The following is a 27,821-nucleotide window of genomic DNA, read 5'->3' on the forward strand; positions in this document are numbered from 1 at the left end:
GGAAATCATGTAAAATATATTAGTATTTCTTCAAACACAGAATGATTTACTGTAGCTCTGTTGAACTTTCTAGAACTGAAAACTGTTCCATCAAAGTCAGTGTGAACTTTGCCAATAAATTCAAGAAGAACAGGCCTACAGTAAGCATACCAAATAAAATGTAGTATTAAACATTATAAACACTTTAAAAATCACTTTACTGGTCCTGTTAAACTGAACCAATATAACACCAAAACCTAAGAATGATCTCTCACTCAAGTGGTTTAATGGTTTCTTGGAAGAGAAGATTACTTAAAGGATATGTACAAAGAATAATATTTCTGTATAAAAATATAAATACTTCTTCTATAAAAGACATGTATGAGAATAGTTTATTTATCCCAAAACAGGTGCAGAGGCAATGTTGATATGACACACAAAACGTATCCCTGAGCTGCAACAATAATGCTTTGATTTAGCAAACAGACAGCAGTAGATAATAAGAAGTAGCCTTTCCTCTTAAATAGATTGTTTTGTAATTCTTATTTAAACTTAAATAATTTCACTTTAAAATTTACTGCATTTTTTTTCTTGCGGATTTTTCTATATTGTCCAAGACACCTTGCCATTTGCATAATATGAGGCCTTGCATGATGTTTCTGTAAAAGTGGGAGGCAGAAGATCACTGAAATAGTAAAATGTTATTTATATCTTGTCAGATTCATACATTTCAAACCTCTTAAATGAGATGCCAAAGGACTATTTGATGGCTATTTTGTAAAGCTCTCAGTGAGAAGAAAACATACCTCTCTTTATTGCAGTTTTTCCCACCAAGCCTTTACCATTATCTTTCCAAGTGTTATTAGTCTGCCATTTTCTAATTCAACTGACCATAGCATATCAGGAGAAATTATCTCCTGATTAAATGTATTTGCATACAACATGTGGACACATTTGGGGAAGATAAATCTGAAGGAGGTATTTTATTTTACAGCATATAAAATTTTATATTGCCTCCACATTCTCTTAAAAATCACCCCTTCTGGGAGAGGATGCAAAACTATAAATAAGCAATTTTAATGGCCTCTGTTAAATTTTAAAAGCTTAAATGTGCAATCAAGAAAGATATTGGGTTTGGACCACTTCAAATTGAAATTAACAGAGATAACTGCTCATCTCCCACAGTAGCAGGCATCATAGGCTGGAAAATGGATAACTACAAAGAACTTCAGACATCAGAAGTTATGGAGAATACCAAAGATTTTATTAGAAGGAACAAATTTGTTGACAGAGTAAACCCAGCAACCAGAAATTCAGTTTCATCAGACATATATATAGATGAGAGAATAAACTGTACTGATGATGAGCCTGACTTGGGACACGTGGCTGAGAAGTTGTGCAACATGAAATAATTTAGGTTGGAAGTGATCCTGGAGGTCATTGTGCCCAACTTCCTATTCAGGGCAAGGCAAGCTTTGAAGATTAGTATCACCTTGTGCTTTTGAAACATGCTTTTTGATACAGCATCCTGGAGTTTAATACCATGGCAATAGAAATCTTGCCCACCACTGAGGGGCTGGTAACAGCCAACATGGAACAGCCAAGGGTCTGAGATATTCTGTCTCCACTGCAATGGAAAAATACCAGAGAAAGAAAGGAGCAAATAACAACAGAGGTCACATCACTCACATACCAGGTGAATGTACCAAGTTCAAGGTCTCATATTCACCAATGGGCTTTGTTGCCCTGAGTTAAGCAATAAATAATCCCCAGGGCTCAGCATGACTTTCTGTTGAGGAGTGAGCACTCTGGCCACGCATTGCAGAATCATGTTCCTGCCCTGCTGTGGGCTCAGTCACACTGGTTTGTGCAAACCAGAATATCTTCACAGATGTTGGGTGTCAATTTACCATTTTAGGAAGTGGGTGTTGAATTGCTTGAGGCAATTGTGGATTAAAGTTCTGCCTTCCTCATCTTTCCCTCATGACTGTTTTGTAGACCAGAAGGAGCAGCAGATAGAATGTGGTATTTCAGGCATCTGGGGAACTCAATGGATGAAAACTAAGGCACCCTAGAAATTACAGTTCATTGCTTTTCAGTTAGTATAAAAATAAAAAATTTGAATCCTGATATGATATTTAGACTTTATCACTTGTCCAACTAACGATGCAAAAATTTCACTGTAGGCTGCTTTGGCATAGACTCTCCTGTTGGAGTCCTCGCTTCTACACAGCTGTTTTCAGTGTGTCTGAAGCAAAAATATGACTGAAATATGTAATCCAAAGAAGAAAATTTTTCAGATTACAAGTATCTGAATTTATAACTGATGATAATAGAACTTAAAGCATTTTTCCTATGCTGGATTCAGAAGAAAGACACACAGAAACTTTTGCTGGGAATTGTAGTTATATAGTAGTAAAGTTTTTCTGATAACAAATTTTAGCCGCAAGTATTTTAACTTGTCAAACTACTACTGGCAGTAGATTAAAAAAAAAAAAAAAAAGAAAAAGAAAAGAAATGGAATTATCTTTGCAAACTTCTGTAGCTAGTATTTATTTTGCAACCATGGTGCTGAAATGAAACAGTTAGACAGATACATGTTTATGTTCCTGTGACCACAACACTTTTTTTTGTTGTTTAAAAAAAAAAAAAGACTCAATTTCAGTGTTACTAAGAAACAAAGTCCTTAATGTATCTATGCAGTCTTTAACTTATCATAATTATAATTTTTTGTTTAATTGCATCTGAAATGACATTTTTCATATTTAACCATTATTGAATCACTTCAGACATCATGTTTTTTGCAGTAAACAGCAGAAAAAAAGGCAGAAGTGAGGTAAATAGGTGTGTTCAACATCCAGTCTCAACATCTGGAGTTGCTGAAATGTTTACTGGCAGCCATTTTCCCCTCAGAAGGAGGATCAGTTCTATTATTACGAACTGCTTGCAAAACAATTGTGATTAACTAGTTACTTGGTATTTGGGTGTTACAAATGATTTCAGTTTATTTCCTCTTTTCTTATGAATAAATTGTACTGAGTAAGAACTAATGTTTTAAGTTTTGCAAAATATTCAGGCTCTCTGAACAGTCCTGGGTTTCCATCAACAGATCATTTCTCAGTTGCACTGCCTACCCCTTCTAAATAGAAATCACCTTTAAAAAGTCATCAGCCTTCTACACTTGTCCAGAGCTGAATGCAATTCTTCTCCTATGGTATTTCTCTGCAAATAAATAAATAGACAGAAAAATTTTGATGTTGTTTTGTAATGGAAAGAGCATGAAGAACAGAGGAAAGGGAAATATTCATGTCTATGTTCTGCTGTCCTGCTAAGATCACACCCTTTCTGCACACTCCCTGTCAGTTCAATAGCTCAGATCTCTTAAAGAGAAGCCTGCTAGTAACGGTGTGTACTCATCCATAGCATTTAAGTTACTTGAATAAGGAACTGTGGGCCATGAACATATGTTGTGTCTATCTGCATAAAAGCAGAGCACCAGCTGCACTACAGATCAGACCACAAATCTGTTTTGATTCACCAGGCATTATTAAAAAGAAAAAGTGAGGAAAAGTATGGACTACTTACTACGAAGGTGTATTGTTTTCACACCAGTAGGTAGCTCAGCATCAACACACTGCTCTCTCACACGCTCCTCAACAGGACAGGGGGAAGAAAATGATGAAAAAAAGCTCATGGGTTGAGATAAGGACAAAGAGATCACTCACCAGTTACAGTCACAGGCAAAACAGACAGCATAAGAGAGATTAATGTAATTTATTGCCTAGCACTAACAGACTAGAGCAGTGTGAAGTAAAAGCAAACTAAAAACACCTTCCTCCCCCATCCACCTGCTTCTACGTCCTCCCCACAAGGGGAATGAGGAATGGTGGCTGTGGTCAGTCCATAACACTTCATCTCTGTCACTCCTTCACGGTCACTCTCTGCCCCTGCTCCACGTGGGTTCCCTCCCATGGGATGCAATCCTTCCCGAACTGATCCTGCGGGGGCTGCCCACAGGCAGCAGCTCTTCAAGAACTGCTCCAACATGAGTCAGTACCATGGGGTCCATCCGTCAGGAGCAAACTCCTCCAGCATGGGTCCCCCACGGGCAGCAGCTCCCCCCAGACTCCCTGCTCCTGCGTGGACTCCTCTCCATGGGCTGCAGCTCCAGCCCAGGGCCTGCTCCTGCAGAGGCTCTCCGGGGGCCGCAGCCTCCTCCAGGCCACAGCCACCTGCTCCACCCAGGGCTCCTTCACAGGCTGCAGCGTGGAGATCTGCTCCGTGTGGGACCCATGGGCTGCAGGGGGACAGCCTGCTCCACCAGGGGCCTCTCCACAGGCTGCAGGAGAACTTCTGCTCCAGCACCTGGAGCATCTCTTGCCCGCCTTCTGTACTGCCCTTGGGGTCTGCAGGGCTGGTTCTCTCTACGTTTCCTCAATCCTGTCTCCCAGCTGCTGCTGCACAGTGTTTTTGTCCCTTTCTTAAATCTGCTGTCACAGCGATGCCACCAGAGTCACTTGCTGGCTCAGCCATGGCGAGCAGTGGGTCCCTTTTGGAGCCAGTTCCTCTCTGACATGGGGCATCTGCTGGGCTCTGCTCACAGAGGCCACGTCTGCAGTCCCCCAAAAATCTTGCCACATAAGCCCAAAACAAAGGACAAATAAAATGAATGGGGAAAGTCTGCAACAGTCATTGCCTTTTTTGGCCTCCATGAGAAGAAAGTAATCATCACCTAATTAGTGTAAATAAGCTTGGAAAAGCCTGAAGAAAGAATGAGTTAATGAATGTGTGAAGAATCTAAGAATTCTACAATGATAAGTAACATAGGACCTGCTCACCAGCCTGATCTCCTCCCACCAAAGGCATGGGTTCACAAAACAGGGAACATCTGCCCTGTGAGGGAAGGCTCATAGCCCTTCCCTGTGCTGCTGGCTTCCCCCTACACACCCTTCACCTCTCCCTTGCACTATTTCTAGTAGTGCAGAGCAATTCATTGAAGAATTCCATTGTAGAGCAATTCAAATCACTATGCCTGTAAACAGCTACTCCGTTTTTTTTTTGTTTGTTTGGTTGGTTTTTTTTGGTTTTTTTTTTTGTCATTTTTGCAAGTTCAGTCACCACACAGTGCAGTCAAAGCCTAAGTCAGTGTAAAGGAAGCAATGGCAGCACATGGCCACACATCTCGTCTTCCCAGCCATAGCTCAGCCAGCTTACTCCAAAAGTGCCCCAGGAGCCCAAGAAGCTGATAGAATAGCAGCCTGGCAAATATCTTGGGGCAGAGGCAATCTTCTACTTGACAGTCTGAATTGTTGTATTTATAACAGAAAAGACCTCCCTCTGAAGCATCCATCTGGAGGTACAACCGATCACGTAAGACTGTGTTGTGATGGTGGTTGCTCCATGTACCAAATCAAATATGACATTTTCCCCATTGTTTACCCAGCTCCAGTGTCTAAGCCTAGAAGCCATAAGACACACAATACCTGTCACCAACAGTTCCCACATCGCTGCATCTACTGATAAGCAGCAACCCACCATTGAAAATTCATTTATTTGAGAATAATGGGCATGTTATTACTGAACCACTCAAAACAGTATTAACATGCAGTAGTTTCCACCTGAGGTACACACTCATATCGTCATTTGGACAATGGGTTTGGAACTCATAATATTTTTTCTTTACTGTTATTCCAAATCACAAAGTAGTAAGTTCACAGTTATCTCAAGAACAAAGAATGCAACTACTCATATTGAATAGCCCATCTTCACCTTTGTAACAGCATTACACTGGCAGTATTTAAGAGGTCTTACCAAGTATTAAAATTAACTTACATTCAGAAGGAAAACATAGTCTGTCCAAGGAATAAACAGTTCCTTCAATATAATGCAGCCAGATTGAATTGGAAGTCAAAGCTTACCACAATCAGAGAACAGTTTTGTCATTTTCAATGCTGGCAGATCACAGAAGTTGAAAACAAAACAAAAACAAAAAAGCTGAAGTATTTAGGAAGCAAAATACATCATCACAGGTGTTGTAAATTCCTTTGGGTGCTTTCCTAAGTATCCAAGTGTTGAGAATTAAATATCATGCTAATATATGCAGTTGATCAGAGGTGTGCTGTGTTACCACTACAACCCTGGAGAAGCATACCAGCAGGTGAGGCACATCTGAAAGGTCCCAACACTTTGCCCTAAAGGATCGCCACAGTTACAGAATCAGTACCTATTGTTGTTTATTAGTGATCCTGAAATAATTCCTAACATTTCAGACTAAGGTAACAAGCAAATAAAAATACCTATATACAAATATCTGGGAGAAAAAAAAAAAAAAAAGAAAAAAAAAAGCAGTATGTAGAAAGGTGGACACTTTGCCTCAAGAATCAGATTTTAAAAAGACCTTGAAACTTGCTCTCTGTCTTTGTACACCACAAAACAAGCTACAGGTATTTGTCTAATCTCAGTGATGAGCAACCTGTTACTGATGCCTTCGTTGCCTCAGCAGGCTGATTCAGCCTAGGCTGAAACCTTGTTTTGGGATAACATACTGCCTTATATAGCCTACCCTTTCTTAAACTCCCTATTAGATTAAAATATTCTCCCACCCTGAGGATTTCCTCAGTCATTAGTCAGAAATGAGATTCACTTTCAACCCAGCAGACTGCCCCTGCCTGCTCTGGAGGCACTAATTACTGCCCAGCAGTGAACAGGCAGCCAGCGACTGCTCACGTCGGCAGCCAGCCGCCGCAGAGGTCATTGGCACATTGCTAGGCAGCCTGCCCTTTTCTTCCTGCCTGGGCAATACTCAAACCCTACTGTGAAGCTGTCCTGTTTTTTGTTGTTGCGGTGTGGTTTTTTTGTTGTTTGTTTGTTTGATATATATAATCTTATATGCTATAAAACATATAATTTGCTAGGCTTACAACATAGCACATCTCCTATGAGACCAAATACAATGATAATCAAATAACTTTCAGAGGCAATAGACTCTTGGGTGGCTGTATCCTGAACTGTCTCTGTAAGCTACTATGCCAATGGGCAAGACAAAACACTAGCAGCAAAACTAACATTTTTTTTTCAGGATTCATAGTGTACGTGAGACTAATCACCATCTGTGTAACATGTTGGCAGCAATTTGAATACAAACACTTCTATTTGCATTTTCTAAGTATGGATCATCAGAACTTGACCTTGTCTACCTCAGACCACTGATTGCACTGGGCTACTTACATGAAAATGAAGCGTATGAACATTCAGGCCTCCTATTTATATCCTCACTGTCCTCCTTTCTACTTTCACAGTTTTTCTGCTGTCAAAGTTGTGAATGGCACTGGTCGGCTTGAATCCAATGTAGGTGGGGGTTGTAGTAAAGCTTATGTTTAGCAACATAGGTTCTCTTTTTGTCATATAAAAAAAATCATAACTCTCAAGATACAGTTTGATAACTTTAATGAGGCTCTGCAATTTACATTCAGTATGTAATAGTACACAAAATATAAGAAATCACATATACATATAAACTTTTTGTTTGTTTGTTTTACAAGTTAACCATTACAGACTACACAAGCTACATTTATTCACATAACAAAATGGAACATTGATGAGCTTCATTCACTGATCAAACACCTCAACAATTTATGAACCAACATTTTTCTGCAGCTGCTAAAACAACTATCTTCCTTAAAGAACAAATAATTTATGTCAATAGATACACTGGCATCACATTCTACAAAATGAAAAGGCCTAATTGAGCACTGACTGAATACTCCCAGATTTCAGCAGAACCCACAAGAAGCAACAGTGCTGAGCTTATACCAGCATCAAATCTGTACACATTTTATGAACTCTGTGATTGACAAAATAAATCACAGACAAATTCCTTAGGGTAAATGAAGCCATTTCATTTCATTACAAGTTTATGTAACCCATATTTTTTAAACCTTTTTAAAATAAAAAGGAAATAACTTTTAAAACAAAAATTGAACTATTTAAATCATTTTTTATTATTATTATTTTCTGACTCAAACTATTCTCATATACAACATGAATTTGTACTTAGTGAATAGTTTTGGTCTCTCAAAGTGTCTTCTTGGTGAAACAATTTTTATCTACTTAGTCCAAACATATCAACAATTTGCAAATGTTGTTACTTGAAGTTAAGTAGGTAAAAATAACATTAGACATTTCTATATGAAAATAATCCTTCTGCTACAAAGTCTCTGATACTGACAATTTTGCTTCTAAAGAAAGTACAGTCACAAAAGCCAACGCTTCTTTTAGCAGCATTAGAGGTGCAGGGTATAGTCCTGTGTAAAGTCCTTGTAATTTTCTGACACCTTCAAATATACTAAATGTACTCAGCACTTCAGACACATACCCTGCAAACACTGAGTATGCAGTTTGCTTTCACAAACAGAAACCACAATCACAGCACAGTTCCCTGTAGAGCTGCTCATTTGTTCACACAATTATTTCACATGAGATACGCATGACCTTTTACAATTGGAGCCTTATGAGGTACCTTATGAGCATTTCAGTATACATATTAGGGAAACCCTTCAAGAAATTTTCCTCCATTTAGGAAAAAAAAAAAGCCCTACTCTTTATACAGGCTAACCACAGCTTTATTCTGTTAATTTCAACAAAATTTATTGAAAAGGCTTAAAACTCACTGATAGAACTAAAAATGTAACTGCAAGCAAGCTGAGTTGATCTGCTTCTAACTGTGTTCCCACAGGGAACCTAACATTTTATCAGTGATTGGAAAGGAACACTTACACTGATGATGTTTGCAGCTCTCCCAAATATTCATGCAACGGTAAATAATTAGGAGGTCAAGTCAAGGAACCAAGCAAACTAGATCATTTAGTACGCTGGCCAGAAGCAAAACATCTTTTCTACATTCAATTGTAAAATTCCTTGCCTATAAGCAAAGAATACGCTTAGGTAAAAGGATGATGCACTTTACCCTAGGAAGCAGTGACTTTGAAAAGGATTTGGGGGTATTACTGGTAGGTACAGCTACCCCCTTTAAAAAAACACCTTGGAGATCATTTTCTTACTTGTATGTTTTCTTAAGAATCCTGCTAAGGTAAAGGACTCGGTAGGGGTCGCTATAAGGAACCCTGTTCACTTTAGTACCTGGAAGTGAAAAATCCGCGATGATTTATCATTCTACAACCAGTTTTGGAAGGGATGTATACTAAAGTGAATTAAAACATTCAAGCATATCTGTTGGAGTAACAATGTCAAACTGGTAAGCAACAAGAGCAAACCACTCACAATTTAAAACAAATGCCAAACCACTGAGCCTTAGAATTCATTGTAAGGTATTGCCCGTGTATGAGCACTGCTTCCATCATCTCTTCTTACACCATATTTAACTTTATTGCCCTGTAGAACTGAGTGGCTGTAGATTTATTTGTTTGGAACTTACTGGTGACTCAGATATTGCTGCAACCTTTAAAGAATTCTTGATGGAGCTGAGCTCCCACATGTGTAAGTTTATGATGTGCATGCCACAACATCCCCTCGTGATCTTGTACAGGTTTTTAAGTACGGCTTTCCGGAGAAGAATGTACACCCAGGGATCTAAAATCTGATTCCATGTTGCCATTCGGAGAGCGAAAAGTATTGTTTCACAGGTCTCCTTTGAACGACTTGCATTTATCCCAATTCTGGCCATTGTCACCTGAAAATGGAACATTTTAAAATTATATATCAAAAAAAATATATGTCAAGTGAGCATGTAAATAAGCGAAATCATTTCAACATTATCTCTAATATTCACGCCTTCACAAGACTGTTCCAGGGCTGGGTTTTTTCAAGGATAGAGGCCACTGTTAGATCAGGACATTTTTACAAAGGGTATTTACTTTTTCACATTTTCCAAGCCTGCATAAAGAATACAGCACCTTGACTTTATCAAGAAGATTCATACATTTTAAGCTGCAACACAACACAATTTATTTACACCAGAGAAGTAAGAGGTTCAGAGGTTTCTAGGAAAATTTAAGCCATGGTGACAAAGACCACCAATAACCTTCTTCTTGCCAATGGAGCTACTGAGGGTCTCATTCACCTGTGGAGGCAAAGAAAATGCTGCAACACATGGAGAGGCATCCAGCACCCCTTTAGTTTCCCAGTCCAGCTCAGCAGGATTACTTGTGGCAGAGGATATCCAACAGCTACACCAGCCCAGTACGGCTCTGTAAGCCGTGCCTGGCACCCAGCTTTGCAGGGCTGCAGCCTAATCTTTGAAACACCAGCCCTACTGAAACACACAGTACTGGGGCTCCTGCCCCACAGAGACCTCTTTTGTAGACTTTCCACCACTGAGGTTTTGTAACCTGAGTTCGTGCATGAAGAAAGCCTGACTGTACAATGCCAGGAATCTGCCAGATGATGGTAAATTATCTCTCTCTATTATTAATGTTAAAAGCACATGAAGACTTTTTTGGTAGAAAGATGAAACACTGTAAGGCTTTCAGTTCCAAAGCATTTAAAGTGATACAGTTAAGTAACTAAGAAATTAGATAGTTTACAACTGATGTTATGAGTATACTGATTTATTGTGTGATGAGAGGTAGGGCCAGTCTGTACAAGTGCAGAGTCCTATTTTCACAAAGGAACACTGGAAAAAAAAAGAAAAAGAAAAAAAAAGATAAAAAAGTGAATGAAGAGAGAAAGAGAAAAAAACTATTGCTTAGGATTCCAGCAAACCTATTTTTACTTCTTTAAAATGATTCTCTAGGCCCTGTTTGTAGCTTGCAGGTCACCACATCTAGGTATAAACTTCCATAGGGAAGTAGAGTGAATGCATAAAAGGAGACTGTGCTTAGTTAAGGATTTGGTTAAGCATTTCTACATGGATGTCTGTCAGGGCAGAGAAGAGAGCCCACAGTACATTCCTAGGGAAGTTGGTAAGACTGGCAGAGGCACAGCTGGGAAACGGTGCGAGGAGGAGGAGGAATGTCTGAACACCATGCCAACACAAACAGCTACAAGTCAGTTCCCTGAATCTGCTTTTCACCCCACAACCGTTGGGTGCATTCCTCTCTGACATCAGCAGACCACCCAAACTTGGACAACTCCTTTGGCTTCTGCACAGGATGCTTTCTCAGGATGGTCCTACATTTTATTTATTAGAGGTCCAACACCACAGGCCAAACTCAGACAGAGTACTCCTTGCTCATGCAAGCAGGACTGGACAGCAAATAACAGCACAACAGAGTTCAGACCAACATCCTCATCTGATATATTGTATGTTTGGTTTAATACAGATATCTAGCTTCCTAATCTGCTGCTTGATGTTTCTGTCGGTACTTCAAAATTCCATTTGTTCTTCTTCTCTTGCATTCTGCAAACTTAATAAATGCCAAATCCAAATGAATTAGAATTCATTTGGAATTAATTTCAATGCCTGGAAGAGGAGGCAGCAGAAGTGGCCATTTAAGAGTAGCTCCATCTGCAATTTGAAAAACTATCATCATTCTTACATCTGTTTTCTAGGAAACTTGAGAGATTCCTTTCTATTTAGTATTTGTCACCTCTAAATGAATCTATTCATTTTCTGTTCAACTTGCTGGCTAAGCATAAAGTCCCTCTGTTTTGATTATGTATTACCTTAAAGTGCTATCTAATGATAAGAAAATTTGATATATAATCTTACGGATTCTGATAAGTGGATAAGCTTCATCCAGGACATTTAAGTCACTTCTTGTGAATACTGGACGTGCACAAAACAATGTATTTGAGTACATGTAGAAAATAGAAACTACAACTTATTTACATAGCTAATGATTAAGCAAGTCAGCTGTGAATCCCAGTACTGGAAGTATTGAGATAAAATGTTAATTACAAATTTTGTTTCATACAATAAGTTTGTTCTAAAATTATTTGGGAGTGTTATTCAGAAATTAGAAACTTTCCCTTTTATTTGTATCACTAAAATCAATACAAAATATTATCCCAACTTTTTAAGTTCTGTGAGGCTGATATTTCTATATAGGCCTGCAATAAGACAGAGAATCTCAGTCAAGCTCCAGGCATGGGTGATTCCTAAGTATTTTTATCCTAAAACGCTTGTGCCAGAGCAGCAGCAGTGACAGACATGTCACCATCACATCATCTCTGGGTATGAAGTGAAATAGCTTTTCTGTTCCTCCAAATAACTTGCACTGTCCTGGGAGCTCTTCCACATCTGAGACAACACATAAGACTCCAGTCAAATAACACCGACTGCACACAAAGAGAGGAGAAAGAGGGGAACGTCTTGCTACTGCAGCTTTTCTAAAAAGCCATCTGATGATTTGTAGAACAAACCCTAAACTCTAGCTGAAGAGGGTTAGAATGGAGCAAGGTCAATATAAATTATTTATATCACACTTTCATATTCATCCTTATTTAATTTCAGTTTCAAGTCATTTTAAAACTATGAATGATAAAAAGGCTTAATACACTACCATCTCTTTAAAGTGTTTCACTGAATCAAAACATTCAGGCTGTCTGTATTTGCTCCCTGGGTGCGAGAAAGTTGTTACTGAACTGGCACAAGTCACCAGCTCAGGAATGGGGACCAGAGCTTGCTGCAATGCTAAGCCAACTTATGAGAGCGGGACCTCCTCTGAAGGCACAGAAAGGTCATTTTTCTTCTTATTGGACTAATACCACTCAATAATTAGTTCAAAGTGGAGAAACCAATTCAAAGAATGATGCAATTTTTTCCTTTCCTGCAGGTCCACCAGGTTAATATGATTAAGGAACTGTGTTGTTTATAGACAGCAGTACACAAGTGGGAAGAAGGAAGAAGCACAACAGGACAGCATCACATCTGGTTGCCTTTGATCTCTACAGCTGACTGCAATATCCATGCTGATCCAGCGGCGTGACTCAAGAAGTTAATCCTCAGATGGTAAATAATAAATGTAACTCATGACATTTTCTAACATATTTAGAACTGTAAAAATCCAAATAGCATTTTGCTGAGTTATACAATGTTTATATGAATACAGCTGTAATACTTCTCCCTGGCTTATGAAAAAAAAAAAAAAGTATCACGATATAACTAATACAATTCAAACTTTCTTTAGGAAAGTAACAATAAAAGCATCAGTGAAAAACAATGACTTTTTAAACCAAGGCTGCCTGCTTGTAAGATATAAAATTACTCTGACTCATGTTAGTCTTTGCTGGTTTAAGGTAAGACCTGAGAATTCCCTATCCCTATAAATAAATACAAAGAAGTCCAAATTTGTGTCAGTCAAGGACTTGACACAATGAATTAAACTTCTCCATTCTTTTTTTTTTTTTAACCTCTTAGGTTTCACTAAAACCAAAGCTTACTTTGCAAGTTCCAAAAAGTCAGATGGAAAAGTTTTAAAAACATTTTGAAATCATTGACTTCTACAACTGCATCTAGCATCAGAGAACTGTCATTTCCCCTAGAGACAGAGCTCAGTGCAACAAACTGAAAAATATATATATATAATAATAACTCCAGAGCTTCACACCACTCTCCAAATATAAACAGCATGTCTTTAATTTCCCTTCCAATTGGATCTCAATTAGATGAGAACAACTAACAAACTAAATGGCAGTGCTGCTTAGTCACATTCCTGTTAGTACTTAAGGACAGCCAGTCAAAACAAGAAGCAGACTTTAAAGCTAGTTAGGAAATAAGGCAAATTGTAGAACTACTTTGATGCACTTCAGCTCATAAGCTCTAAATCCATGTTCTATCCTTGACTTCACGAAACTGGATAAAAAACAGTCACCAAGAGATTGATACGGAAAGCGGAGCAGACAGGCCATTTTTGTTATTTGCAAACAAATATCAGAAATTCTCTTCCGCTGTAGGTCAACCTCTAGTCTCCGTTTCTCTGTGGGAACCTTGCAGACCCTCCTAAACCTCTTCCTCTTTCTTTGGATTCCAGTTAAAGCATTTCTGAGAATTTCCATCAATGTAAGGAAGTCCATTTTTTTTCCCAGTATTTGCAGAGTACTTGTATCACTGCCATCGATGCCTGTGTTGAATCCAGAGGTGCACGTCCGCTTCTCCTAAACCACAGATGGTATTCTGACTGTGTTCCTCTCCATGGATACAAAAGCATATTTAATTTTGTATTTAAGTATAAAAAAAAAAAAATAATAATAATTTTAAACTTCCAGTATTTTTTGGAACTTCCATTATTCATACATGCACACAGGGCACTGTGGATGTTTGTTATCCAGCAACTCAGCTGCATCTGACTTTGCTCTATAATCACTCCTTGCTGAAGACATTCAGTTCTTCTGGGCTTTCCACTCTCCTCAATCAGGCTCAGGTCTGCAGAGGACTTGCAAGTTTATCACATTCTATTACTGTGCCATTAGAGTCAGTGGGATAATTTCTCCATCTGTGTTTTTACAGCTCCATGCGAAATGTTTATGTATGACAATATAATTTCTGAGCAAACATTTGGAAACATCATTTGAAATGAGATTTTTGTGTATGCAAGAATTTATCAAAATTACTGAACAAAATATAAAGTGCCATGACATTATACTCACTCTTTATATTTTATTAACTGCCTTTGGCATGATCACGTCCTATATAAGGCAAAAATGCAATTATGAAGTAAGCCTCATAAAAAGAAGGATTTTTGGTGTGCACAAGCTAGCAAACATTAACTGAAAATTGAGCTTTTATTTTCTGACAACTTTTTCTTTGGAGGCTAGCTGTCTGCATCTGTTTTACAGTAACATATATTCAGCTTGGGCTCAAAAAAAAACATTCCAGGCCACTTCTTTGTTTCTCCAAAAGAATCCAGATAATTTCAATAATGGGATTGATGGTTCTTTTTCCTTTTCTCCTTTCCTCCTCCTCAAAATTACAAATACTTTGGTTCAGCTAGCTGACTATGTAATTACACTAGCAGCTTAATTGATTAACTTATTTGAACAGAGAGAACAATGAATATGGATAGGGAAAAGTTTAGCACTGAAAAGAATAAATGACTCACTTCGTAATGAAAAGACATAAGTCTCCATATCAAAGTCAAATAAACAAGCTGTTTCTTGAGCTGCATATTTTAAAGCTACAAAAAAGCCTGCCTCCACAGGGCAAAGAATGTATTGCTGCCTAACAAGACAACAAAAATCTCTTGCACAGAAAATAAATTTTACAGATAAAATGAAAATATTCTTTACTCGGTAATGCTGAAACTTTACAGGACAACTGCTATGTGTTCTGGGACCAGAAAACAATAGAGTATTCTAATAAGGACCATCCTGAGAAACACAATCTAACAAAATAAGTATTTAGAGTAAAGACTATATGTAGTCAGAATCCATCCGTTCTTCCATTAGGGTCAGTTGGGAAAAGTTTCAAAGCCAGGAACTAGCATATCACTTCTTTTGTATTGCTCTGTTTTTTCAGGCTTTCACATGCATTTAGAAAATAATCACAATTTTATTGGTTAAATAAATATTCTCACTGTTTTAGAAGGAACAGAACTTCTCTCACTGAAATGCTACAAATAACCCAAAGGAAGAATGACAATACTTAATACTGGGAGGAGAGCTGTAGAAATACAGAAAAAGGAGACAGTATACAGACAATCAATAGGAGGAAAAAGGAGCTGCAAAGGTCCACAATTATAGAACGAATTCAGTATTTAATTACTGTTATGCACAGGATCAAATCCATGGCTTACAAGCGGACTGGCTTTTCAAACATTACTACACTGTTACTTTGGTCCAACAATCCAAGAATTAGGCTGAATTCTCCAAGGATTCCTTGGACTCATCGCTCCTTGGTTTCAGAAGAATGGCACATATACACTGGCTTTCAAGGCAAATACCACCAAAACAAAAGATATCCATACATACTAGAAGCATGATAAGAAGGGAGAAGAATTCCACGGTGAGTCAGTCACACCACATAGTGGCCTCTTCACCTCTTCTAGAGCTCAGACATGCAGATGGCATTGATGTGTCATCATGCCTGCAAGACCTCAAGTAATGACAAGTCTAAAAAAGAAATGAACCTATTGCCTACCAGTGGAGTTAGACCTTCAGATTAATAGTCTGAGAAATTATGGTGCTGATTACATGGGTGTTGGGAAAAAAAAAAAAAAAAAAAAAAAGAGATGTTAACTTGTAAGTATATTTTATGCATGTTTATGTTTACAATATATACAGCATATCCAGTGGAGAAAAATTTTATCTTTTTAAATATGGACTGAAGTACTAGTTGTTTAATGACTTGTACTATCTAATTTGCAATATTTGCAGATCTGGCTGGAGGCAAAGGAAGTTGTGGTATGTTCCCTTACTGTTATAAATATATATATATATATATATAACTTTATTAAAGCAACTTATTCTATACATCTCTTTGTAGAAGTGCACTGACAAGCTATGAACTGAAATATCAGTGCTAATGAATTAGTATTACATTTACCAAGTTGGAATGTTTAATTTGGAATATTTTTATTTTTAATGTTGGCAAATATAAGGGATTTCTGTGTAGCTGGATGACCTTTAAGGTGGAGATGGAAGAAAAAAAAAATCAAATCTCCATTTAAGAGTGATTTATTTCTCACTACTTCTGCAAACCCATGCTCCTGGTAAACATAAATGACTATTAAATACATTCATTTATATTTCTAACACACTAATGTATTGCAAACCCTAAAACAAACTGCTATCACTTATATGGACCCTTACCTACTCCCTGTTTCATCTTTTTGTTTTAACACCATTCTGCACAGTGAGGTAGATGGGAATGCAACTGTCCACATCCCCACTGGAACAACAGTCTTCCTCCCGACATCCTCACATCCTAATGTTGGTCGTAACTTAGGTGATGAGGTTGCTCACAGGCAGACTCACTATGTCCTTTACATCCTCACTCACTCCCGTAACTTCAGGGTGGCCATGCAGCACAGGCACAGTGAGCTAACACGCAGTTCAAGCCACCTGAGACAGCTGGCAGCACACGGGTCTGGGATGGCAAGCAGCTGGAGATCAGTCATTAACTTCTGGTCCTCCAATGACAAATTCTTAGTTTCTGGGAATTTACTAGTGAGGCCCTATTTTCTTTAAAAACTCAGTTTCGGACATATTTTACATAAAGGATCATCTTCAGCTTCTTGCATGCAATCATGGAAAAACAGCTCCAGTGCTGTTGAAACCTGTGCTTTGGCACACACAGCTCTTCATGGGGCTCATTAAAAAGAGGACCTAAGAAAGAGCTTAGAGCTGCTCTCCACTCCTCTCCTGCTCTGTTTGCAACAGATAAAGAGGAATCCTTCGGCAAGAGGCAGTGCTTTACCTCCAACACAGCTGAGGTTCATTCACCTCGTCAGCGGTTTCACCTCATTCAATATGAAAATAAATCCAAAAGAATGAACTGCAATTCCTCAAACTTCACTGTAATTCCTGGTGTAAATGATTTTGGCAGTGTTCTGCTACCTGACCATTATGATGTGTAAGAGCAGCATTCACCGATCCCAGCACGGGATTGTGCTCCTGTTCTGTAAACTGTAGGCACTATACACGCATACACCTTCCTTCCTCAGGGAGTTTATAACCTAAGTAACCAGCCGTAATTTAGCTATTTCTGAATATTTAAATGTAAAATTTAAGTCTTAAGAGCAGGTGAAACAAGAATGAAAAGTCCTGAATCAGAATTGCTCTATTTTCAAGCTAAACAGCCTATTTCGCAGAAGTGGATCCAAACAATGCATTCTCTCAGACATCAACAGATTCTGCACCAGTACTGAGATAAATAACTTATGCTAGAAAGCATTTATAATCACCATGAAAAACTTAAGATCTTGAATTAACACCATAATATCACAACAAATATCTCACAAAATATATGAATGTATATTGCACACTGAAGTCTGTCCTGTTAAACCTGGTGAGTACAGAAGAGTTTCTGGAGTTTTTCCGTGTGAGTGTATTTGTCCCGGAGACTTTTCAGCAACAAGTTTACCATTTAAAGGCTTCTGATAGTCAGGAGAAAGATCTTTCCTAAAATAACAATCCAAAAATGGTTATGCAGTGTATGACATTTTCCAAAAACGGTTATGCAGTGCACGATATTTTCAAGCAAGAAAGGCCTGAATAAGTGTCATACCTAAGAAAGAGAAAGAATCCACTCGTATCAAACAAAACTGGAAAGCATCTCCAATTGACTTACTTCTCAATATCAATCACAGCATCTGAAAACTTTAGTAACTGAATAAAGAAGGGGAGGTTAGGTAATAGTAATTTGGCTGAGGTTTTCAGAATTTGATTTTTTGAGATGGCAACTTGAAATTTAAAAAAAAAAAATCTGATAGTCACTGACATCTATCTGGAATTAAATATTGTTTCCATTTTAAACTTCATGGTTTAATACTGTATACATAATATGAATTTAAAAATCAAGTGGCAAGCAATTTTGAAAGAAAAACAGTACCTCGTTGTTTTGAAAATGCAATGCTTTCACACAGTTGGAATCCTGCCTTCCGTATTTTATCTCTCCAAAGCAAACCAACCTCATTGCATTCTGATGGCACTGCATTTTCAGAAGAAGGCTTTACGTAAGTTTTTCTAAACAGCACAAGTAAACATAAATAACAAAAACTATAATTATGCTTCTCCAAAAGTCTCTAGTAAAGGACAATCTGTCAGCCTCAGCTCTTCTTCCTTTCCTCATTCCCATCCCTACCACAGGACAATATGCTGACTACTTTCCTTTTCTTCTCCAGAACTTCTTTATTGTTGAGAGAATATTTCAGCAGCTCAACTCCCTGACTTCTGTGAGAGGGAGGTAAACATTTACATTTGCATTACAAACATAGCCACATTTAATACATTTTCTAAGTAGTCTATGATAAACTAAGCCCCGGCCCACAGTTAAAAACATTTTTAAAAAATGAATCATATTTCTCAGAAAGGCAAAGACCTTAACAGCTCTACAAACTGTAAAAGGTGAACACAGGCACAGACCAACTCTGAACACTAAAATAGTAACTTTCAAATCCAGTATCACTTTAGGTGCGCATACCCTTCAGTATGACTCAGTCAAAAATAGTGTTCCTTTTCCCACAATCTCATTAATCTCTAAATCAGCAATTTATTCCAGAATATATTTTGGGCTAGAATGTTTGGAATGGCACAGTAACATTTCAGTGATACAACCTTGAGTATCAGAAAGTCATTCAGAAAAACTCAAGCAAGAACAGTAATTGAACTTGCACAGCGTTAAAAGATATATTGAAAAATTTGGCAAGCAACTAAAACTTCACAATATTAAGGAGAGTGAGAGCCCTTATCCTACCATATGGTATGTTTTTTCCCTGAGATTGTAACTTTTACAATGGCATTCAAAGCTACAAGATTAGCTGAACTGAGTATCTCCTTCAGTCTTCAGAAACAGATAACTGAAAACTGAAAGCCTGATTTATTCTTCCAAAGACCACTCTCTTTGTCCACAGTGCCTGTGCAGACACAGCAAGCTCATGGTGGCTGCAGCTTTGACCAGCAACATATATTGCCAGTGGCTGTGCAACACGGAGTGCCCACACAGCAGCCACCCAGGAGATCTGGCAGGCTGTCCCATACACAGCCACAAGTCAGGGCACGGACCTGCATCTTGGGACTTCTTGAGTCTGCTGCTGCTCACCTGCATTTCCCAATTATGAAAATCACCAGCCAGAGTGCACAAGAGAACTTTTAGGTAGCAATATTTGAAGGCAAACACAGCATTAATAAAGCAACAAGCCTCTATAAATGATCTCCATTGCATATATAATTATATGTAAATATAAAGGAAATTCAAACTGACAATTTGTAAGAGAATACAGAAGGACACTTCAAGGGTAACACAGGTATAAACTTCTGGAAAAGTGTCACTGTGCATGTATATATATGACCATGCATACAAAAATACTAAGACGAGATGCACAGAGGATTACCATGTACAGCAAAGTGTCGTACATTATATGTAACTATGTGGCCTAGAATTTAGTTAGTGTAAAACCTGCAAGCCATCAACCTCCTTTATCATGCATCAACCTCCTTTATCATGCAACAACCTCCTTTATCATGTATCAACCGTGAGCTTGTCTCAGCACCTGAAATACCTGGTGGAACGACTGGGGCTGTGAGGTCAGGGTAAGAATATTGCACCAAGAGCTTATTAGCATAGCATGGGCAGTGCTATGCTAATATTCTCGCCTCCTCCAGCAGCACGACCACTAAGGCTGGACATCTAGGTTGGACTGATTCACCAAAATGGAAGCTAAATGAAGCCCTACGTGCACAACCACCAAGCCTCGTTGCATATGACAATCTGAGGACAAGAACTCAGAACAAGTTTAGAGCAAAGCAATTAGAATAACAAATTGGAAAGGTAAGAGATGACTTGAGAAATGATGGCTAGAAATTAATCTAGGCAGTAAAAAAAAGCAACTGACTACGAGCTGATATAATCATATGAAATAAATAGCTGAAATCTTTTAAAAAAAATAAAAGGAGCTGCTATTTTTTGAGTTAGAGGGGAGGTAAAACTAGAATGAAATGATTCAGGTAGTTGCATAGAAAAAAAGATCTTAACAAAATTAATTTAAATTTAAAGGTAAAAGTACTTTTCTCAGGCTATGTTCCAAACATGAAAAATATTAGAATTTTCTCCATGTCATAATTTATTTCTGTAGGCGAATGCACTCTGAAATAAACCTCTCCTGTCTGTAATTACAGGAAATTCACTTTGCTTCCCCAGAAACAAAACTTAAAATGTGTTTATCCCTTGAGCCCCACAGGACTTGATGTACGAAAGTCAGAATCTGCTGATGTGAATGCAGCTCCAAAACCAAGCTGTTTCATGACAGGCCAGACATCAAGTCACTGCCAAAAGATCGGATTTATAAAACAATCTGTTTCATCAGCGATGCTTGTCACAAAACACTCCAGTGCAGCTATTCGCTTTGGGAATCCAAGCCCTAGGAACTGCATCTATCCAACAAAATTCGTGTATCCTTAGCAAAGGACTAAGACTAGCAAGGATGGAAAAACGATCGCTTACTACACAAAGAAGTTGATGTCGCTATCTTCAGAACATATTTTCCTGGAATTACCCATCACAAAGCTAAATGATTTGGACTGTTAGAATAAATGTGCCTCTGTGAACCATTGACCACACAGACTCTCAGAAAACTCATGAATTTCACTAGCTCTTCTGTGTCAGTTTCCTGCCCCTTTCAACTCCTCAAAAGGAGATAAATGTTTCCCCATAAAGGAAGAAACAGGTTGGTAACTCCCAGACAGCAGATCCCTTACTGTCTGCATTTAAGAATTATGGAGGAATTTAAGGAATAACATTGACTCTGTGGACATTCCTCTTCTCACCTTGGTACTCCATTAAGGAAGGATTCCCACTCAGTGGCAGAAAACTTGAGAAAGCTGTCTGTTTTGAGATGCAAACAAGACAAGAGAAAGCTTCAGAAAATAAATCAGCAGGAAATCCCTGTCCAACAGTCCCAGGAAGAGATCCACATGATCCAGACAATGGGCTCCATTTATGAGAAATGCTCCAGATCTCCAGGAGTCTTAAAACAGAGGTGGTGATAGATTATAATATACTTTTATGTATAATATTAAATGATATTTAAATATTAAAGTATTTAAATACCAAAACATCAAAACAAGTTCATCACCCCTGAACAGGTGCAGAAGTCAAGCTCAGTTCCACACCAGACACCGTAAAGAATGATTCAGGGTCTAATGTTATTTAAAGGTGATTTTAGCACAGGGCAGTGATTGAATACATAACTCCGCTTGAAAAAATATATATAAAATAAAATGTAACAGTAAAGAAAATCTGCACTGGATTACAATATTGGATAGACATGGCTATTGGGTAGCCATGCACGTATGACAATTGACGTAACACCAGACTAGATTAAAAACAGAAGAAAAATAAACAACCCAACCCCCCTGTCAGATGGCCAAATAAATCTAAACTTTCGTATCTGCAAACCACATGTGGCATAAACTGTATTGCCTTCCTCTGCTTTCTCTTCCAAATGTTTGTTTGGTTTCTAATAGCTTTGGTTAGACTGAGGCAGTTCACTCTCAAATAAGGTTTTATTGTACACAAACAGTATATGTATATAAACATTTTATCATATGTGACTCTGTGGGTAGAGAGCATGGGTAAAATTCTCAAAGATTGACACTGACTTCTAGATTTCATGTTGAGAAAAAAATCATACAAGCAAATGGATGTAAAACTAACATGTATTTACATACTTTGAGAAATAATTGCACCTATGGATGCCTTTCAAGAAATACTTATATAGGTATATGCTGAATAAATTATGGAATCTAAACCATTCATTTCATAAATCAAAAGCCCTGAGAGACTGCAGATAAATAGGATGTGTAGATCTGGATCAGCAATCCATCGTAAACCATATGCCTTAACAAATTCTAGATCTCTTTGTTGTAGCACTTTAGTAGGTTCTTGGCAAAACTTTATTCCACTGAATCTGCATGCTCCACTCCTGTCCAGTAAAGCTTGCTATAATGGCACAGTGCTTACAATTCTCTTTCTCTTCAGTGATCAGAATGCTATCAAAACCGATTAAAATTTGTAGTTCAGAGACTAAGCTTTGATGCGTACTCTATGATCCTAATAGCTAAGAAAGATAATACCACAAAGGACTTGCTCGCTGTTGTTGCATTTCCCAGACTTTCCAACTCTGTGACTAACACTTTAATTGTTCGCTTCCTTCAAACTTTGTTTCAAGATCTAAATCCAACCTTACACTGACTTTTTAACTTCTCATTTCTAACATATATTTGTCCATAGTGCCAGGATAATTTTAGTGATTGTTTGGCTCATCTCATTTAAAGAGATCTAGAAGCAAAGCATCGAGAGCCTGCAACACACAGAGTGCCAGAAATTTGCACCCCGAATTTATACAGCACCTGATGAATAGACCAGAGTTGCTAGTATATCACCTTCACCTGCAATCCATTCCCAAAAATTACCAAGTACAAAATTAAGCAAGAAGTCATTCACAGGTGTATATCACCAGCTGATTAGAACACCAAACTCTGAAACAGCCCTGAAAAAAAAGATGTGCTGGTATAATAATTCATTGTCGACTACAACCTAGATGAAGGCCAATACTTGTAACGTGTTGCACTGTGATCTTATTAAAGACTGTCAAGATTTGAAATATATATACAGTTTTATAATTAAAAAATTGAAAGGTATAAAAAAGTTACTAAAATCAAACTGAGTAGTTGCAATTCTGTGTTCCTTCAAATGTTGAACAAAATAACTCTTTTGAATGAAAAACAGCTATAGCTTTTTTGACAGGCAAAGTGCAATCTGCACTTTGCAACCTGCAAAGTGCAAGAAGGACAATTATTTTATAGGAAAATAAATGTCAGTGGAGGATAAAATACTGTTTTTCCATGAAAAGTAAAGCCACCCCTTCAGTCACTTGATAACCTAACCATTCTGTGGCTTGCCCCAGATGAATTTCAGAGTGTTGGAAGTTACTGGAAGAAAGCTCATTACATAAGCTTTCTGCACTGCTCGGATGACTGTTTATCCTGTGTATTCAACAGTCAGGACACTGACAAAAGCCAACATGAATTTAAACTATGTTGTAGAGCAAGTCTAGAAAAATCAGCAGAGAAGCAGGGGCAATTCTGTCACTGTTCAACAAAACTGACAGAGGTTTCGTGCATTTCAGAGAGGCAGACTTATATCCCAACACTCACCTTCATGTCCATGGTACTGGATTAATTGGCTACTACCTGCCAGATAACACCCAATTGCTGCAGCTAGGCCATTATCAGTAGCTAATTTAGAACCAGTTCAGGTACCTCCACACTATACCATAGCCAGTCAGTAGATGAGATACAGCTGGAGCCGATTCTGATCTCAAATTTGAATTTCTATTTTTGTAAATCTCTAACTAAATTTGCTCCTTGTTCACGTCAGAGGAAAACTATGGGACACTGTTTCTAGGAAACAAAATTAAGATTTAATATTACTTGTGACTTAGCCTCTCTTACCCTAGCAAAAAATTCAAACTGCTTCAGTCAGGTTTACTAGAGTAAACAGAGTCATTTTCCATACCGCCTTCAAAATGCCATCATACCACAGAAGCCGTCAAATTCTTTCCCGTATCATAATCCTATTTCCTTTAACACTACTCACTGACAGAGCACATGCTATCCCGAGCAACACTTACCACTTCGGAAGAGTCACAGCATTTACCAGCAAGCAGTCCTAAATTACAACTGGGACAGCTGAGAAAAAGCCCTAAGTGCACAGAGAAGTTTTGCCCATGATCTGTCCAGATTACAAACCCAGCTTGATCAGGTCTAAACCGAATTTTTACATTAACCCACTGCCAACCCTGTTTTTTTAACATAATTCTTAAACAAAGTTCTTAATATCCCACTAACGGAGTGGAGGATTTTTATGTTCTGAACTGTTATCTTCTGTAACACATTTCGCAAGTAGCAGTAAACTGTAATAATAACAATGAACAGACTACCATAAATAAAAAAAAAATGATAGGAAGCACAGTACAGACTAAACAGAGTTACCACTCCAAGATTTCACTGAATTTTTGGCCAACCTCAATATTTGCTTTAAGTTATTCTACCACCACTCTGCTACCACTTTCTGCTTCACAGCACTGGAAATAAAGCTTTCAGAGTCCCTGCACAGTTTGTTCAATTTTCTTCACTCTTGATCACAAGTGAAGAATAATTACTATTTTTGTTATAGATGCATAGGTACATATGTCACGGGCAATATGCTGTAAAATTAATACTTTAAAATGTGAATGGATCTGTTATCGCAGCTAAAGCACCTTTAAACCTGGAGATAAAAAGTATAAGTTTTAGACAGTGATGCGCATTAAAAATTGGCAAACACATTAGGCTCTTACCAGGAATGGACTCCAGCAAATGCAAGAAACACACATTATAGCCAAGAGCTGAATGATCATTTCAAAATGATGAGATCTGCCTTGTCTTTGTTGACTTTTAAATTTGACCCTTAAGAGGGTAATTCCTGTGACAGCATTGCACAAGAATGAAATAGCAAGGGCCAGTAACCCAAGGCAAGAAAAAAGTAAGAGATAAAATCTGTCTTCCCAGTCCTCAACATGTTCTGTTTTATAGAAGCACCAGGTCCTCGATGCTTGAATTTGATAGGCTCTAAACCTAAGAATAGGCAGCAAAGCTATAAGAACAGCAAACAGACATACCATAGTCAACATCATTTTCACATGTTTAGAAGTCATTTTTGTAGAATGAAATATTGGCTTAGTGACTCCAATGCAACGTTCAACAGCCATCACGCTGCCCAGGAAGAGCGGGCACAAACCAAAAAAAACCATGCAGATGCCAAAAACACTGCAAAGAATGTTGGACTGGTTAAATCGAATCCAGTCTTTGTCCGACGCATACACGAACACTGCAATGGCTCCGTTGATGAGGTGGCCAAAGAGATCTGTGATGACCAAGCCACTAGCAAGAAGCAAAAAGGATGCCTTCGATTTCTGTCTAAATCTCTGGTATGCTTTCATGAGAATTGCTATAGCAAGACTGTTGGACAAAATTCCCACTGTCATGAAGATTATTGAAAAGAAAACCGAAATCTTCTTCTCTGTGTGGCAGGTTGTGTTTTTTAAGATTCCAAATCCAGCCAGCCCAGGTGATTTTGAACTGTTCATGGTTAGGAGAGGAGAAGTAGTGTTCAAAACATTTCAGCAGTCTTGCAATCAAAAGGCATCTGTAATATTAAAAAAAAAAAATACGCACAGAGTGTAAAAGGCATGCCACTGTTCAAATGACATTTGAAGCAGAAATTCCACAATGTTAGTCTGTGGTACAAATCTAATTTTCCTGTTTTCTGAGCGATATGATATGTCATCATATTTTAGTGCAGCAGCCACAGGAAAAAACAATTATCTGCACACATGACACAATATAAGTGTAGTTTACAGTATTTTCTGCAAGCCTATTATACAGATAATGTATGCCATATATATAATGCACATGTACATATAATCAGAGAAATCATCAATACATTACTGTGGTTAACCTACGTATATAAAGAAATGTTTTTGTAACGTACTCCTAGAATGAAAATATTTATCAACCCAACTACAGTCAAAAGTGAAATACTCCAACTAGAGTGTTTTGAGATGCTAATCACACTCTATTTTTCTTCCCTCCCTGTTAAGCATTTATTTTCAAAACAATGTCCCAACATCTTCCAAGTAATTCTCCTCTCACAACTCAGCGTTTTAAAGCTTTAACGTAACCGGCCCTGAAGTCCCCAGCTTGCTCGCTGAAGTACCAGTGTGCACCGCAGCCGACCTCTGATACCGAAGCCAATTCTGCGAGCTACTTTACGCCTTATCTCCCATCTCTACTCTCAGGACATTCCTGATAGCAAAAACTTCCCACGCAAAAAGGAAAAAAAAAAAAAAAAAAGAGCAGGCTTTAGTAAGGCAAACAGGCAGCGAAGTTATCTCAGTTACTGAGCCAGGTCCGACGAAGCCGGCTAAGCCCACGCCACCCGCGTCTCCGGCGTTACGGGCTGCTCAAGGGGGGCGCAGCCGGCAACCCCCCGGCCCAGCGCCTTCCTCGCCTACCTCCCCGCAGCGCCCTGCCAGCGTGGCGACAGCGGTGACAGAGGTGACAGAATGACAGAGTGACAGCAGTGACAGCTTTGACAGTGGTGACAGCGAGCCTCCCGAGCACGTGGAAGGGCTGTTCCCACCGCAGCGCCCCTTCGCCCCCAGCAGCGCCCTTAAGTGCGCGGCGCCCCGGGGCGGGGCGAGCCCACCACGCCGGACACCAGCGCCACCGGCAGCCCCGGACACCGCCACCGCCTCCTCGCCGTCCCCGCCACCGACCGCCGCGCACCGCTCCTACGCGATCCCGGTGCCGGTGCCGGTCCCGATCCCGGTGCCGGTGCCGATCCCGGTCCCGATGCCGGTGCCGGTCCCAGTCCCGGTGCCGGTCCCGGTCTCGGTGCCGGTGCCGCCGCCCCTCACCTCCGTTCCTTGGTGCCGGCAGAGGCGCGGCGGAGCAGCGCGGTGCCCCCCGGCCCGCCGCCGCCGCCCCCCCTGCCGCCCGCCCGGCGCCGCCCGCCTCCCGCCCTCCCTCCGCCTACCCTCCCGGCCTCCCTTCCCTCCCTCCCTCCCGGCTTCTCTCCCAGCAGTCCAGGGTCGCCTTTTCCCAGCCCCTCTGGGCTGCTCCGGCAGCCTCCGCTGCGGTTCGGGCACCCAGAGCCCCTCAGCTGAGGCCTCAACCCTGTGGGGCTGCGATCGGCCCCCAGATCGGAGCAGGGGAGATGGAGGAGAGCAGCCCTCCTGCGCCAGTCAGCACGGAGCAGGTGCTGCCTCTCTGTGCCCCGTTGCAGAGAGGGCTCCGGTGACGGGGACCGGGCTGCCTTGTCCTGTCACAGCACCAGGGGACGAAGCCACGCGGCAAGGTCACCACAGCCAGGCGGGAGGGGGTGTTGCCAGCGGTGCTGAAGCCACAGCAGCAACAACAGCTCATGGGGCAACCGACTTCTGTTACCAGCCAGGTGTCCCTTCACTTTCCACACAATTCTTCCCAACCATCCCCTTCACCGGCGCACAGGGAGCTCAGGAGGGGGCAGCCCCCAGGAACTCTGCCGTGGGATGTAGAGATGCACATCACCAGACACACGGCCCTCGCACCCACCAGATCACGCGGAGCTGACGGCGTTCCTTGGGGCATTTCTCCACTGGTGCAATATGACATCAACATGGCCAGATGAGGAGTTAGTGATG

At 39.6% G+C, this 27,821-nt stretch overlaps 1 protein-coding gene and 1 long non-coding RNA gene across 8 annotated transcripts; both read right to left on the reverse strand.

Annotated features, from left to right (window-relative positions):
• Positions 1-1,288: 1,288 nt before the first annotated feature.
• LOC310903029 lies at positions 1,289-6,548 on the reverse strand. Its single transcript, XR_014587238.1, has 3 exons — positions 5,898-6,548; positions 3,565-3,631; positions 1,289-1,606 (listed from the first exon to the last, which is right to left on the reverse strand). It is a non-coding gene; the product is annotated as an uncharacterized lncRNA (long non-coding RNA).
• An 860-nt stretch (positions 6,549-7,408) lies between these two features.
• Positions 7,409-27,152, reverse strand: PTGFR (prostaglandin F receptor). 7 transcript variants are annotated; one of them, XM_083845513.1, is made up of 3 exons: positions 27,057-27,152; positions 25,257-25,783; positions 7,409-9,667 (listed from the first exon to the last, which is right to left on the reverse strand). In XM_083845513.1, the coding sequence occupies exons 2-3, from the start codon at positions 25,722-25,724 to the stop codon at positions 9,362-9,364; spliced, it is 774 nt and encodes a 257-aa protein (XP_083701639.1). In that variant the 5' UTR covers positions 25,725-25,783; positions 27,057-27,152; the 3' UTR covers positions 7,409-9,361. The 7 variants fall into 7 exon arrangements, with proteins under 7 accessions (XP_083701639.1, XP_083701635.1, XP_083701637.1 ...); XM_083845509.1 differs by having other exon boundaries at positions 24,936-25,783; XM_083845511.1 differs by having other exon boundaries at positions 26,926-27,151.
• Between the last annotated feature and the right edge of the window lie 669 nt (positions 27,153-27,821).

The sequence above is a fragment of the Anser anser genome, assembly GCF_964211835.1.
Source record: "Anser anser genome assembly, chromosome: 8".
Taxonomy (NCBI): Eukaryota; Metazoa; Chordata; class Aves; order Anseriformes; family Anatidae; genus Anser; species Anser anser.

Bases quoted from the DNA above. Each gene is read 5' to 3' on its own strand.
- PTGFR (XM_083845509.1), bottom strand. From the start codon at position 25,724: ATGAACAGTTCAAAATCACCTGGGCTGGCTGGATTTGGAATCTTAAAA. The intron at 9,668-24,935 runs GTAAGAGCCTAA...TTCCATTTTCAG, and splicing joins TTTGCTGGAGTCCATTCCTG to GTGACAATGGCCAGAATTGG.